Consider the following 16,220-nt stretch of genomic DNA (forward strand, 5'->3'; position numbering starts at 1 on the left):
ACATTAGTCTCTGTTAAGTATGAAATAAATGGTAAGTATTATCGCCGTGTGTATCATTTGTGCTGTCAGATGACACTGAAACCCTTCTGACTCCTAGTGGCAGTGTGCCTGACAGCAGGACACTCAGCCCTGTCCTGACCTAGTGACACTGAGTGTAGAGCAGGACACTTGGCCCTGTCCCATGCCACTTCACAAGCTCTGGACACCTGATGAGCTCGTTGCTGCAGTCACTGTGTGAGCCGTTCTCAGCCATCCTCTTCACTCTGCTTTTCCGAGTTTTGTGGGTGAGTTATGTCCCTCATCAACCCCAAACTCTGTGCCTCAGGTTAGAATCTCATTTTGGAATGAATTTTCTGTTATGCCAACGAGGCATGGTCAGTGTTTTTGTGTTTTTGTGTAGGTTGTGCCTGTGTTAAAAGGAGCAAGTGGATATGGAGGAAGAGAGGGAGGGGAGATCCCAGGAAGGTCACCCCAGAGCAGGAGCCCAGAGACGACAGAGAAAGCTGTCCCCCAGAGCCAGCACCTGGACTCAGACATCCGGGCAAATGTGCTCCATGGAGGCAAGGGTGGTACACCATCCTCTCACCGGCTTTGGACATGTTGTCAGGATGGGTCAGTCCTTGGGAAGGGACATCACACTGGGAAAAGTGAAGGGCAGCGAAGGAGGGGAAGACCCCCAACAAGATGACCTGACAGTGGCTTGAGAGGACACCGATGATGAGGAAGGCGCAGGGCAGGGCTCAGAGATGTCCTCAGGGTCGTTATGAGCCCTGGTTGATTGGTGACACCCAACCACAGCAAAGTCCCCTCGTGTGGTCCTTCTGTGCCAGCAGTACTTCTCACGAAGGCATGACCTCTGGGCAGCCCTGGAATCCCAGACAGTGAGACCTCTCACACATCCCAGTCCAGCTCTCTCAGGGTTACTGAGCTCAGAGGCTCCTGGGATACACATGTCCTGGCCCAGCCACCTTGGTGACCCCGCCTCCACACACAGACCCAGGTGAGCACCCTGCTGGCACCCACTCTGGTCTCACAGGGCACCCCTCTCACAGACACCTGGGAGCTGCCTCTCGCTCCCTCAGAGCCCCTGTGTCCTGTGCTGGGGTTAGGGCAACCTCTGGGACAGGTCCCCTCAGCTTGAGGCTGGCTGCAGCCCCAGCATCCCCCAATCCCGAGGCCAGCTGTCCATGTGCAGAGGACAAATGAGCTGTGCTGGACCCTTCTGGAGAGCTCTCACCATCCGGCCAGGTCTTCTCTTAAGAAGCTCCAGAGTGTGCAGCGACACACACCTGTCCCCACGGAACCAAGGGGGCCAAAGAGAGCCTGCGCTGGGGAGCAGTTACCATGTAAACCGGCACAGAGGAGAAGCTGTGTGCCGACTCCTGTCATTCTGCAGCAAGGGACCAGGGAGTGCGCGCGCATGCGCGCGCGCGTGTGTGTGTGTGTATGCATGTACACACACATGTGAACAGGTGTGTGCATGTATGTGCTCCCAGACACGTGTTTGTGTATTCACCAGTCTGTATGAGCACGCACACATCCGTGTACGTCAACATTCACATGTGGTAATTCATATGCACACATGTGGATACATGTATGAAGCAGGACACACACGTGCACACAGCAGAGTATGTTCATGTATGTTAATGCAGATGCGCATCAGCAAACATGTATGTGCAACGGTACACAGGCATACACACATGCACATGCACATGCACACACATGTGTGCCATGCTGCATCTCTTCCTAAGATGCATTCCTCAGGGGAATCTAGGAGAGCTGTGGGCTGGGTGACCCTCTGTGGTCTTCTCTTGGGTGGAAAATTGGAGACAAGAAGCTGTGCAGAGGGAGGGGGAGGGGGAGGGAGGGGGAGAGAGGGGAGAAGAAGAGAGAAAGGGAAGAGGAGAGGGAGAGGAAGGGAGGGGAAGAGGGAGGGGAGAGAACGAGAAAGAGAGGGGAGCAGGCAGGGGAGAGGGAGGGGAGAAGGAGGAAGGGAGGGAGGGGAGAGGTAAGGGAGAGGAAGGGAGAAAAGGAAAGGGGGTTGGGAGAGGGAGAGAAGAAGGGGGGAGGTGGGGAGGGAGAAGGAGGTGAAGGAGGGAGAGAGAAGGGAGAGGGAGGGAAGTGGGCAGCTGGGCTGTAGGCCTGACCAAGGGCAGAACCATCCAGGGGAGGGAGGCTCCTGGCAACAACACAATTTCCCCAGGGAGGGTGAGGGGAGTGGCTGGGCCTCAGCTGTCCTGATGGCCTCCATGCTGCCATCACTCGGTGTCCCCTTGATGCTGTCTATGGTCCAGCTGGGCCGCTGTAAGACACAGTGGACACACTCTTCGTAGCAGGATGTGCAAGAGGTGCTTTGTTGGACTGTGCAGTTCCCTCAGGAGTGAGGATTGGGGGGGTTCTGTGGGTCTCCAGCTGGGCTGGGCATGAACAGGAGGAGGGCCTGATAGTGGACACCCCTGAGGGGACCCTCGCTGCTCTCCTCTGGATGAATCCAGCAGCCCCCTCCCCACCTGCCTCTCCACAGACACACTGCCTCATTATGGTCTGGTAGCATCTTCTCTTACCTGACGTGAGGTAGGGTTTGGGTGGACCACTGGGGAGGGGACAGCCTATTGGTTGCTTGTTCTAAAAGGACATATGGAAGATTCCAGAACCTATAAGTGCCAAGTCCTGCTGGAGGAACCAGGCCTACTGCCCTGGTGACAGGTGCCAGCCGGTCTCTGCAGGTGCCTCTCAGGCCACCCACCTGGTCCCTGAGGAATGAGGACCCCTGGGGACCAGGCAGATTCCCAGGGGTCAGAGGGGTGGGACGAGGCCTGCCCGTCCCTCCTCTTACCTGTGTGCACGCGGATCTGAGGGTGGAGTGGTCCCGTGGAATCATCTAGCCCCAACACAGCATAACCAGGACACAGAGGAGAGGTACACAGCAAGCTCATGAACCCGAAACCCGCGTGCCCCACTGCCCCTGGCTGGGCTCCAGGACTTGCCCTGTGGGACTCTGACCCCTCTAAGCCTGCAGGTGATGCTTGCAGTCAGAACCCCCCCCACCCCGATCCCCGGCAGGACTAGTGTGAGCCCTGCGGACATTCTGTGGGGAACTGTCCTGTCCTGTCCAGGCATCTCAGAGAAGCAGGCAGGTTAGCCACTGGAAGGGGATTTGTGACCTGTAAGGTGTTGGGGCCAATCCCCTGGCTGGCCGTCTCGTATGGACTGCGTGGAACAGAGAACGCAGCCAGGTTCAGACCCTCCCCACAGCCTTGTGGCTCATCGGGCGGTCACCGTGTCCATCCCAACGAAGGCCAAGGCCTTTTTGCTGACCCTGGACTGAGCATGCTCTTGCTCTCCAAGCCCTGTCCTTCCCGAGAGCATGTTCAGCTTGTAAGAGCTCCCAGCTGCCCTCTCCGGCCCACTCTGGCTGCACTTCCTCTGAGAGAGGCTTGTCTGGGTTTTGGCATCTCCTGGTGTACCCGCTGCTCTTCACCAAGTCCACAGTCAGACGCATCGATGCTACCCCAGTCTTCCTTATTCACTGCCCAACTTCCACAAGCACATGGAGCAGGTGAACACAGCGTGCCTCGGATCAGGTGCACCTTAGTCTTTATGTGGACATGCTTGCCCTTTAACACTTTAAAAAAGATTTGCTAACAGAGCCAGAGAGGAAGAACCTTGATGAGATGGATTGACTCAGTGACCTGGGTCATGGGGGTTGGTGTTTCGGAGATGATGAGATTGGCTCAGAATAGAAGGGTTCAGAGCTGTTGTCTATAGGGTCACTATGACTTACAAGCTACTCGATAGCACATAACAACAGCAAGAACAATCCATCTTTTGATTTCTTGTCTGCTGCTTCATTGGTGTTGGTTTTGGTCCTAGTAAAACAAAGTCCTCCACGATTCCATCTTTTCCCATTTACCATGAGGTTGTCTCCTGGCCCTCGGGGGAGGACCTTTGTTTCTTGATGCTGATATGTGATTCACATTGAAGACTGTCATCTCCGATCTTCGACAGTAAGTGCTTCCAGTTCTCTAACTTTTAATAAGCAAGATGGTATCACCTACATAACACAGGCTGTTGATGAGTCTCCCCTCAGTCCTGGCATCTGCTTCATGAAGTCCAGCTTCTTGAATGACTTTTTATTTGTAAAGATTGAATAACTTTCATCATCATCATCATAGAAGTTCAGAGGGTTGCTATGAGTCACCTACAACTCGATGGCACTTAACAACAACAACAACAACAACAACAACAACAACAAGAGAGCTCAGTTGGCCTCATGGACAGAAAGTGATGCTACCAACCCAAAAGTGGGTGGCTTTAATCTGCGGCATTCAGGCCTGGTTTTAATTGTTTTTGGTCAAATATTCTTCTAGGTCATATAGCCCTGGTGTGTCCACTAGCTGTACAGAAGTAACTCGTGGTTGGTGTGATGCTGAACACAGTGACACTGGTGTGTCAAATGCGATAATGGTTATCCGTGCTGGACAGTGTTTGGTGGAGCTCCTGATTAAAATAAACTTGGAAGCAGGAGTGGCATCCACTTCTGAAGAAGCTTGCCTCCACAAATCCTATGAACTTGGAGAAAAGATGAAAGTTATACAAGTGCTCAGGTCTTTTGTTCATAAGATCACTATGAGTCACCTACGACTTGATGGCACTTAACAACAACAACAACAACAACAACAACAACAACAACAACAAAGATTGAATAGACATGATAAAAGGATACAACCCCAAACCTTCCATGAATTTAAGCCACAGCGTCCCTTTGCTCTGCTTGAATGATTGTTGTTGATGGTCTTAGGTGCTGTCGAGTTGAGCATGACTCATAGTGATCCTATGAACAAAATAAATGAAGCCTCTTTATAACTATTGTCATTTCTCAATGATCATAGAGTTTCCAGAGGCATCTTGTTTAGGAAGTTGATGCCACTCTTGCTTCCAATTTCAATTATACTTCTTCCATATTTTTATAAAGAGATAAATTTTCATCTTTTGGAAAGAGGAAAAAAATCCACGTTATATTTGAAAATGACATTTTTGAAAGGCATTTAAATCATCATGTTATTTTTGAATTAGAACATCTTTCAAACTTCAATACAAGATTATACAATAGGTTTCAAAAAAGGGAACAGATTGTAAATACTAACATTTTTTGTCAGAGTGAACATCTACCAACATTTATTCTCAAGATCAATAGTCACCTTGTGAGCAGCAGATCTGAGCCCAATCCTGCCCTGTGTCAACCTCACAATCTCTGACACACCTGAGCCCATTGCTGCAGTCAGTGTGCCAACCCACCTGGCTGAAGGTCTTCCTGCCACACCCGCCTCGCTGTCCTCTCTGGCCACGACGCCTGTGTGACAAAATGGGTCGTCCGTGCCTGTACGGGGTCTCTGACCTCAAGGATAGCATAAGAGGGAATCTTGCAAGCCCTGTGCTTGTGAGTGGGCTGATGCCTGGATATTTGTTACAGATGGGTCTTCGTAATCCCGGGAAACCTCTAGAAATTAAGTTGCTTCTAGGATAAGAATGGGAGTTTCTGGGGAAAAATCAGGGGAACTTCACCAGAACTAGGATAAAGATTTAACTAAAGTCCTTAATCAGGAACCACTTGATGTTCCTGGAAATGATAACAAACAAGCTGAAAATATAAAAGAAATTGAGATTGTTCTTAAAAGTATAATTTTGAATATGATCTTTGAGTATGTATCTAATTCCTCTTTTGTGATACTTGCAACTCATATTTAGTAATGTAATTGTATATTAAGAGAAAGTTTAGACTAGTTTCAACAGCAGAAAGTCATAGTTAATGAGAATAAAACAGAGAGGTTTAAGAAAAGATTCAAAAGACAAACTTCTCTAAAAGTAAAGGTTTCTTTAAGAAATAGGAAATATTACCAGATAAATAACAGGTGGTGGGAAGAAAGTACTTATAAAGGACCATATGTCCTGCCAACTCCAACACCAGTACCTCTTCCTTATACAGATGTTTTGTATTCCAAGGAAAAAGAATTGAATATTACAAATTAACTTGGTAAAAACAAGTTAAAGGAAGTCGTCCACCTTAGTGCATATTGCCAAACAAAAAACAAATTAAAATCTTATGAAACAAGTTGCAAAAGCTATTGTTAAACATAGGAATGGTTCAGAGTGTAGGAAAATAGATGTTAAGATTTGTTAGGTACAGTACAAATATGAGTATAAAGGCAAAAACAAAGGTGGCTAAAATACAGTGACACAAAGTAGGAGAGGAAAGGAAGTGAAATGTAAACCATTAACTATTGTCTAGCAGATGACCAACATAAGGTCATTGTGTTTCTTGTTCAAAGAATGTTTAATAGCCGATGCTATTATTTAGTAATAGAAAATATTTTCTTTTTGTTAAAATCTTATGTGAGCTTTGTAATCATAAAATGTTGGCTATAAGTCAAGTTTAAACAAGTTTAAATGTATAAAAAGCAAGCTTTTAGCATAATAAATCAGAGCTCTCTACATCATCCTGGTGTGCAGACTCTCATTTTCGCCGACTTCGTCCCTCACCTGCTCTTCACCAAGAAACCCCTTGAGTTTCTTGTCACGACCGTAGTCGGGTGGTCGGTGACATCTTCCCCTCCTTCACTGTCCCTCCACCTTTCCCTCTCTGAGAAATTGCCTCTCCTAGTAATAAGCTCAAGGTGTGTGAGACGGAGATTCGGCATCTCTGCCTCCAAGGAACACTCTCCTTCAGCTTGGAGAAGCTGCACTTTTCCCAAGACATATTTGTTCTTTTGGTGGTCCGTGGGATAGTAATATTCTCCTCCAAGGCTGCAGCTCAAAGGCGTCATGTCTTCTTTTGTCATCCTTATTCATTGTCCAGCTCTCAGATGCACAGGAAGTGACTGGAAGGTCATGGCCTGAATCAGGTGCACCTTAGTCCTCAAGCTGATACCATTGCTCCTCAATTTGGAGAGATGCTGCAATCTATATACAAATTCTGCATGGAATTCCATTCTTCTTAATACTATCCATCATTTGTTATGATCCACACAGTTGAGTGCCTTTGCATAGGCAATTAAATCACAAGCAAACATCTTTCTGCTATTCTCTGCTTTCAGCCAAGATCCATCTGACATAAAAAATGATATTCTTTGCTCCACAGCCTCTTCTGAACCCAGCTTGTACTTGTGGTCATTCTCTGTGGCTGTTCCAGGTTATTGGGAGACTTGAATGAATTATGCTGGGAGCATCTGGGCTCCTGACCCCTAGTTTTGTTCTCTGCTTGATTCCTTCATATCTTTGTGGTCAGGCTCCCCTGGTGATGTCTGGCCCCTGGGCTGCCCTTCTGTGAAGTGGGAGTGTTGGAGTCACATCCCTGTGATGCCATCTGGGACCGAGGACACGTGTCACTGCCCTCTGGCTGCCCTCACCCTTACCCTCACTGCTGGGCCCAGGCTAGCTCTCGCAGTGCCCCCATTGGGGTCTAGCCTGCTCACACTGTCCCGTCTGTCTGTTAGCGGGTCTGGTGGCTCCAAAACCGCCTGGCCTCCGTCTGCCAGTCTGGCAGTGTGGCGGTCCTCAACACACAGGGGCTGCTGGGAGGCTGGCCACTGTCCACTCTCAGGCCTGGGGCAGTGTGGACTGGGGAAGACTTCAGGGTTGTGGGCATATCTAGGGTGTCTGGGACAGGATAAGCAGTGAGACCTCAAAGGGGTGGAGTGGGCGGTGACCACACCTAGGATGGACACACCTATTATCACCAGCCCAAGAGAGGGGCTACAGTATACTTGCCCTTAGCACCTCCCCCACTCCTGGGGTCTCAGTTCATCCATGGCCCTCCTCCCTCTGACCAGCACCCCTCCCCCACCACTCCTGGGGTCTCAGGTCATCCATGGCCCTCCTCCCTCTGACCAGCACCCCTCCCCCACCACTCCTGGGGTCTCAGTTCATCCATGGCCCTCCTGCCTCTGACCAGCACCCCTCCCCCACCACTCCTGGGGTCTCAGTCCATCCTTGACCCTCCTCCCTCTGACCAGCTTGCCACTCTGCAGTTCTCTCCCCATCTGCTGCTGCTCTGTGCTGGCCTTTGTCCCTGGACCAGACAGTAGCCATGGCCTTCACAGCTCTCCCGATCCCTGCAGTGGGACCCACGCAGCAGTGCTGCGGAATGGTACCCTGGCAGTGTGCTTCCATAAAGATGACAGATGAGGAACCCTTCAGGGACTGACTGCACAGCGGTTCAGAGCCGGGGAGAGTGAAGGCAGAAGGATGAGCTCTACAGGGAGAACAGAGATGGGCACTGGAGGTCACGTGCTGCCTTGGTGGCCGAGCTGACCTTCCAGCCAGGCCCCTCAGGCCAGTTTTCAGGGGGACATGCTGTGGGGCATGTGGACAGGAGGGCCAGCTAGGATGCAGACCCAGGACTGAGCAGCCAGGAGTGTCAGAAGCCCAGCTGGTGGTCAGGGCAGCAGGGAGCCATGGAGGGCTGGGGGCAGGGCTGGACCCTCAGTTGAGAAGGTGACAGAGGTCAAAGTGAGTCGGCTGGGTCACAGCTGCAACATCAGAGCGGGGAGCCTGAGTGTGTGCAGACAGGTGGACACTGTCCACCCAGGAAGTGTGGGGCAGTCCCCTGAGTGCAGGCCTCCAACACCCTGAGGCCCCATCAGTGGGGCAGGAGCCTTTCTCCTCTCCAAAGGCATGACCGCTTCTTCCAGGGGTCTGTAGGACCACCCGGGCCAGGGGCAGTAGGCTGGACAGAGTGTTCTTAGAGTATGTGGGAGAGAGCGTGGGGGGATGGGAGGAGCAGGGTGACACAGAGATGGGAGGAAGGGGCAGTGTGGATGTTACCCCTAAAGCCTGAGGTGCCATGTGGTGGGAGGCCACTGCATGAGGGTCACTTGAGGGACAGAGGTGCCGGGTGGAGAATGTCCACTGTCACGGGGCAGAGCAGAGGCTCCCAGGGCTTCCTGCAGAGGGACAGGTTCACCTGTGTTCAGCACTGACGCTCTAGGCTCAGCTCAGGCTGCGGTGCTGTCCCCCTGTAGCAGTGGCCTGCCCCTCTGGGCTGCAGTCTGCCTGGGGGCTGGGGGGAGTGGTATTGGCGATCTGCTCATGCCCCTTCCAGATCGGGTGGGTCCCCTCCTGACCCTTAGTTGACGCTATGCATATTTCTCCTGTCTAACTTTATAGAACTGCAGTGACCTTGAGCTTAATTACAGCTTTGGCTCCAATGCACAGATTTTTGCTCTTTAGAATTTGTATATTTATTTCATTAAAGATGTGATAATTATTTTATGTCTTTCTTTTTTTTTTTAGACTCATTTCTAAGTTGTTGGCTTTTGGATTTGAGCTTTATTGTTAATTTGTAACTTTGTTGCACTGTGAGAGGAAAACGAGCTGTATACAATGTTGCTTTTTAGCATTTATTGAGGTTAAAGCACATACTGCAGAAGCTCAAAGGCTACAGTCTTCAGTGTGAAGTACAATCAACATCAAGAAAACAAAGATCCTCACCACCAGGAAAACTGGCAACATTCTGATGGTTGGAGAGAAGATAAGTTGTCAAAGACATCATTTCATTTGGATTCGCAATCAGCACCTGTGGTAGTAATAGTGAATAATTCAAAAGACTATTACATTAGGCAAAGCTGCTGTAAAAACCTCTTTAAAGTGCTAAAGAGCAAGAATGTAACTTCAAAGACTAAGGTGCACCTGATCCAAGCCATAGTCTATTTTCAGTTGTTTCCTAGCATCTGAAATTTGGACCATGACTATGGAAGACAATGATGCCTTTGAATCGTGGGTTTGGTGAAGGGTACTGGATACACCATTGAGGTGACAGGAGATTAAACCTGGTGGGAGTGCAGCCGGGGCTCCTGAGAGGTGAGGGTGGGGGAGCTGTGTCTCCTCTGCGTTGAGCATGTCGTCCGGAGGCGCTGGTCCTTGGGAGACGTAGAGGCTCAGTGGAAGAGAGGAAGACCCTCCATGAGATGGACGCACAGGGACTCAGCAGTGGACTTGGTCGTGACCGTGACCGTGACGGCAGTGCAGGACAGGGGAGGATTCCATCTGCTGTTCACAGCATCACTACGACCTACCAGACTTGGTGAAACCCAGCAACAGTTGAGACTTCACGTCATGGTAAGTGCCGGGGTGTCAGTGTCTCCACAGGATTTCTCCCCCAGCTCGTCCCTCCCTGACCACGTTCCTGCCCACCGTCCCGGCAGATCCAACCGTGTCTCATCATTGGAACCGTTTTCTTCTGTGTACACGGCAGCATTCCTGCCCCACTGTCAGACGCGGACAATAGGAAGCCATCTCAGGCGGACACCGAGTGCTTGGTGCTGTACCTTCAGTGTTGCTATAGTGACACTGCTGCCCAGCGGCCTTGGTCCAGGCCCCTGTAGGTGCCTCGCTTCATCTTCTCATTTCAAAACAATCTGAGTTTGTTTTAGGAGCCTGGGTGGTGCCTTGGTTAAAGTGATTTGCCAATAAATGAAAGGCTTGCAGTTTATTTGTTGTGCTGCCAACACAAAGGCACACGGTTCAAATCCACCAGCTGCTCCATGGGAGAAATACAGTGTCCTCTTGTGCAATTTAGTGCCTAGGAAACCCATTGGAGGGTCAGCTGTGGGCCGGTTCCCCACAAGATACAACTGTGGGTCTCTTCCCACCTGGAGAAAGAGAAGTGAGGCACGCAAGATGCTGGAAATATTTGGCCCAAAGGGCAACTGGGGGGTGTGTAGCTCTGTCTCCAGGACCTTAGACCAGATCTAGACAGTGACTGGCCACTGCCGATGACCACTCTGAGAAGGAACACATGAGAAGGTTCTGGAAAGAGTCAGAGAGAGTGAGGAAACTCACAGTCGTGGGGGAAAGTCAGGGTCCTGGGCCTGACAGAGATGGTGGAATCCCGATCCTACGGCCCTTAGTCATCTTTCAAGCCTGGAACTGAGCTCACCACGCAGCTTGACTTTCAGTTCCACGGTGTCGTTGTTGGGTGCTCTGGAGTTGACCGTGACTCAGAGCAACCCCAGGACAAGACACTGGACGCTTCCCGCACCATCCTCACCACCTCTGTCATGCCTGGACCCCCTGTGGCAGTCACTGCGCCAATCCACCTCCGTGAGGGTCTCCCTCCCTGTCAGTGACCTTCAACTTTCCCAGCGGCACATCTCTCTTCTGGAAGTGAGATGAACTTTGCACCCTTGCCTCACAGGGCACTTGGGTGGCACTTCCTTCCACATGGCTGTGCTGGTTCTCTGGGCAGTCCACGGGCTATTCAAGGCTCTTTATCAACACCACAACCCACAGCATCAATTTTTCCTTGAACAAACCGGGAAAACACAACTCCTTAGAATAGTCAACCACAGAAATCCTCAGGGCAGCTTTTGTCTAGGGACTGTGATCAGAAGGCAGCAACGGCTCTTTCCAGGCAGTGCGGTGTGATGGGCATCTCCCGGGACAACTGGCCCAAGCGCCAAAAGACCAGGGGCAAGAGAAAGTCCTACACAAGAAGTGGAAGTAGGAGCTGGGACGCCCACTGCCAACACTAAGATTGGCCCCACCATATACACACAGTTCATGTGAGAGGAGGCAACAAGAAGTACCGTGCCCTAAGACTGCATGTGGGGAACTTCTCTGGACTCTGAATGTTGTACTCACAAAACAAGGATGATTGATGTCATCTACCAGGCCTCCCACAGGGAGCTGGTCCGGACCAAGACCCTAGTGAAGACGTGCAACGTGCTCATTGACAGCACACCGTACTGTCAGTAGTACGAGTCCCACTATGCGCTACCCCTGGGTCGCAAGAAGGGGGTTAAGCTGACTCCTGAGGAGGAAGAGATTTTAAACAAAAAGCGATCTAAGAAAATTCAGAAAAAATATGATGAAAGGAAAAAGAATGCAAAAATCAGCAGTCTTCTAGAGGAGCAGTTCCAACAGGGCAAGCTTCTTGCATGTATTGCTTCCCGGCCAGGCCAGTGTGGCCGCGCAGATGGTTATGTGCTAGAGGGCAAAGAGCTGGAATTCTACCTGAGGAAAATCAAGGCACAGAAAGGCAAATACATTTCCCTCCCATTTTAGCACATGTATTAAAGGTGTTTATTCTTAAAAAAAAAAAAGAAGGCAGCAACGACCAGGGAAGGAGGAGGGATGGAGATGGGACACACAAGGAAGAGATGGAAGAGTGCTGTAACATTACGAGGATTGCAACTGACATCACAAAATGAAATGTGCATGAATTGTCGAGTGGGAAGCCAATGTTCACTCAAATCACAGTAAAAAATATTTAAAAAGAAAAATCCTTCAAGCCTGGAAACCCGATGGGACAGCCTCTGACTGCAGGCTCTGAGCAGCTGTGAGTCTGGTAGACGTGAGGGCGGCGGCTGGAGGAGATCTGGTGGAGCTCTGCTGAAGCACCTTGCTTTCTGGAGCGTTGGCGGTTTGAGCCCCCATTAGCCTGTGGGAGAAGTCAGCGTCCTTAAAGGCTCACAGTCTTGATAACCCCTTGTGTCAGTTCCACTCTGCTGTCAGTGGCTCCAAGGATGCTGAGGATGTCCCCGTCCCCTGATGGGACCTGCTTGGATCAAGGCTGGTATTCCAGGCTCTGGGGTCCACTCAGGGCCAAGGACCAGGAGAGCCTTGAACTCAGCCTCCACAGCTGATTGTCTGCTTCAAATTTAGTGTTCCCAGAACCAAACCCCACCCCCTAATCTTTCTAACACTAAGTCGTCCCTGCTCCAGAAAACGGCCACGCTGCTCGCCCAGTGTGCACCGCAGCAAATGTGGCACAGCAGCGGTGCTTGCTTTTCTAACCTCTTTTTTCTTATATCCTTTGGACTCTCCCTGAAAATCAGCTAGAATCTGACCACCGTTCACCTTACCCAATTCCACCACCGGCTCTGGGTGACCACACGCTCTCCTTTCACTGTGTGTCACTGGTCACTTTTCCCCTCCTTTGACATTACGTCATGTACTCATCACATAGTAACTAGAAAAGTGAAGAATTGACCCTGCCGTCCACCTGTCTCCACGCCTCATTGGGAGTAGAAGCCAAGGACCTCATGTGGCTTACAGATGGCAAGAGGGCAGTGGCGGCTCAGTGGTAGAGCCCCCACCTCCTGTGCAGGAGACCTGGGTTCGAGTCCCCCCAGGGTCCCTCACACACAGCCACACCTGCCTGCCATTGGAGATGCTGAACAGCTTTCAGCAGAGCTCCTGGCTAAGGTGGACTGGGAAGAAGGCCTGGCGATCCACTTCTGAAAGTCAGCCCATGAAAACGTCCACAGGCCAGTGTGGTCTGATCTATAACTGGTCAGAAGGCTCGTGAAGGACCAGGCTGTGCTTCATTCTGTCATTGAGGGGGTCGTCATCAGTCGGGGCTGACTGGACAGCAAAGGTGCCCCCTGGGCTGTGATGCTTGTCCCAGCCACCAGTCTCCACAGACATTCAGGGAGGCCAGCAGTCTCAGAACAATTGCATCAATGTTCTCTATCCCGGCACACTCTTCCACAGACAGTCTCTGCTTTCTGCTCCAAAGTCATTCATACGTCCCCTCAGCAGAGCTTCCCCCAAACTTCTTCCTTCAAGGCCCTCTTTGGCTTTCTTCCTACCACGTCTGTTGATCTGCATGTTGTCTTCCTGCTCCCCTGGAGTGGACACTCACCTCCCAGGAACCAGAGGTCAGTGGATGAAGAGGTACAGGCAAGATGTAGAAAGAAGGAGACACTGCATATATGGTGTCTGCAGGGCACTCCCCCAAGGAAACGCCCCTTTCAACTGATTGACAGCTCACGTCAGATCAAGTGGAGGATAAGTACAGTGTGTCTGCGAAGGACGAGGAGGCCTGGCCCAGTCACTCACTCCCTTGACCATCACGTGAACTCTGCTGCTATGAGTCAGCTTGACGGCAGAACCACCTATATTTTGGGTAGACGATGACTCACGGGCGTTGGTTGGCAAGGTGGGCGTATCGGCAGCTGTATAGGTAGCTGAATGCTGCGTGGGTGTTTGACGAGAGGATGGCGCTGGATGGGGAGTGGAAGGGCTGTGATACAGTGGGCTTCAGGGAGCACAGATCCATGAGTACAGCAGAGGGACTGGGCCTGACTGCTGCATGGATGTGGTTAAGGATGGTGGTGGTGGGTGCTGAGGAGGAGAGCGTGGTGAGTGGGTGAGTGGTGGGCAGCTGACAGAAAGGAATGATGGGCAGAGTCATGGCACACAACTCACCTCTTCACACCTGGCCCCTCAGTGTCCCAGGGCCAGTCCTGTGGTGACCTCCATGGCCAAGGTGAGGTGTTTATCCAACTCAGCTCAATGTCTAGTTTGTCTTATGTGTCTTGAACATGCTATCAGGCATGGTGAGGGCACAGCCAAGCCCTCTGTGGAGCGTGGGGAGAACCAGATACGGGCTCCACCCACAGAGCCCCTGTGCTCAAAGGGGCTCAGCAGACATACAGGCATGCACACTGGGTCAGGAGTGTGGCAGAAGGACCTCCTGTGGGGCCGGGGGAGAGAAGGCCCACCCTGGAGGAAGAAGAGGAAGGTCCGGGCACCCTCACAGGGGAGAGACCACTTGTCTTGGCAGCCTGGTTAGAGAGGGGGAAGGACATTAAGGTGGACAAAGGAGGACACTGCAGTGTTCAGGGCATGTTAAAGACCCACCCGAGGGCAGCACACCTGGGCTGCACCAGAATGGGGGGGGCATGGAGAGCAGAACTAGAACGTGGAGACCATGGACACTGCAAAAGACCAGGGCAAGGGAGGATCGACCTGGGAGGACTGAAGACAAGGACAATATGGCTATTGCAATTAGCAGACAGGAGCCAGACTGTTGAAAAGAGGAGGCAAAGAAGAGAAGGGGTACAGAAGGAGGGAGAGGAAATCACTAGGGGGGCAGAGATTAGTGGGCAGGTGGGAGGTGAAGGAATATCAAGGTGCAATGGAGACTTGATGAGATACGGTGATAAAGGGCATAGATCGGATGGTAGGGCCCAAGCGCCGCAAGCCCAAGGACCTAGTGTTAATTGACTTTGGGATGATCACTCTTCTAAGTGGTTAATTATTTAAGAAAAACAAAGTATAGATATGATAGTATAAAATGCAACATACATCAATAAAACAATGTTACACGAATGATTGTATTAAAACAATGTATTGAATGAAACAATGTGTATGAATGGTTGTATAAAACACAATGTAAATGAAAGAAACATAATATATATATGAACAATCATATGTTGTTGTTGTTAAGTGCCGTTGTGTTGTTGAGTACGACTCATAGCAACCCTATAAACAAAAGACTCGAACCCTGTTCTATAATTATAAGTTTCTCTTTGTTCATAGAGTTTCCAGAGGCATGTGGTTTAGAAAGTGGATGACACTCCTGCTTCCAAACCTGAATCAATCTGGGAACTCCACCAAACACTGTCCATGATGGTTAACCATTATGGCATTTGACACACTTATAGCACAGTGTTCAGCATCACAGCAACCCCAAGTTATGTCAGTATAGCAAATAGATAGACCACTGCTATACCACTCAGAAGAATGATCATCTCAGAGTCAATTATCACCAGGCTCTCGGGTTCCTACCATCTTATAATACAAGGCATGCCAACCAGCTTCTGCTTGACTGTAAACCAAGAGACTTCCCGCCCACAGCTCATGAACAATCATATGCAAAGCAATAAAATAAAAAGAAGGGATAGTATGGGATGGAGCAGGTGACCTGGAAGCCAAGACAAAGAGAACTCCTATGCATCATTTAAGGTCCTGCCCAAGTATCTCAAGGCGCTCTCGAAGACTTGAGCCTCATCTGAGGAATGGTTTTCAAGGTGTGACTGAGACCTGCCCTGGAAGGTTCTCACTGCTGTACTCCTGGCCCCCTATGCCCTGAATCCCTGTCATCCTGCCAATACTGACATCCCAGAGACACATTACCCCTGTTTCCACATCCAGGGGGGTAACTGTGGGTGCCCAGGAGAGTGAAGGGATGATGAAATTAGGGTGCACATGGCTCCTTCCAACTCCCAGCCCCTCTCAGTTCTGGTTTCTGCACCTCTAAATTCTTCTTGGGATACCTGACCCCAGGAAGTCATCCTAAAGGGATGAGTCAGAGCTACCCAGTAGCACGGGGACAAATGTGGGACCAGGGTGAGCAGTGTGTGGGGATGGGCAGGTGTGGGACCAGGGTGAGCAGTGTGTGGGGATGGGCAGGTGTGGGACCAGGGTGAGCA

The 16,220-nt window shown here is 50.7% G+C and overlaps 1 protein-coding gene across 1 annotated transcript in view; it reads right to left on the reverse strand.

Moving 5' to 3' along the window:
• LRPAP1 (low density lipoprotein receptor-related protein associated protein 1) overlaps positions 1–16,220 on the reverse strand; it is a 110,294-nt gene that overhangs the window by 93,424 nt on the left and 650 nt on the right. Inside the window, exon 2 of the mRNA XM_006893664.1 lies at positions 13,926–14,026. Coding sequence (XP_006893726.1) covers positions 13,926–14,026 — 101 coding nt within the window. The remainder of the gene's footprint in view (positions 1–13,925; positions 14,027–16,220) is intronic.

The sequence above is a fragment of the Elephantulus edwardii genome, unplaced genomic scaffold (assembly GCF_000299155.1).
Source record: "Elephantulus edwardii isolate Elephantulus edwardi_28Jun2011 unplaced genomic scaffold, EleEdw1.0 scaffold00129, whole genome shotgun sequence".
NCBI lineage: Eukaryota > Metazoa > Chordata > Mammalia > Macroscelidea > Macroscelididae > Elephantulus > Elephantulus edwardii.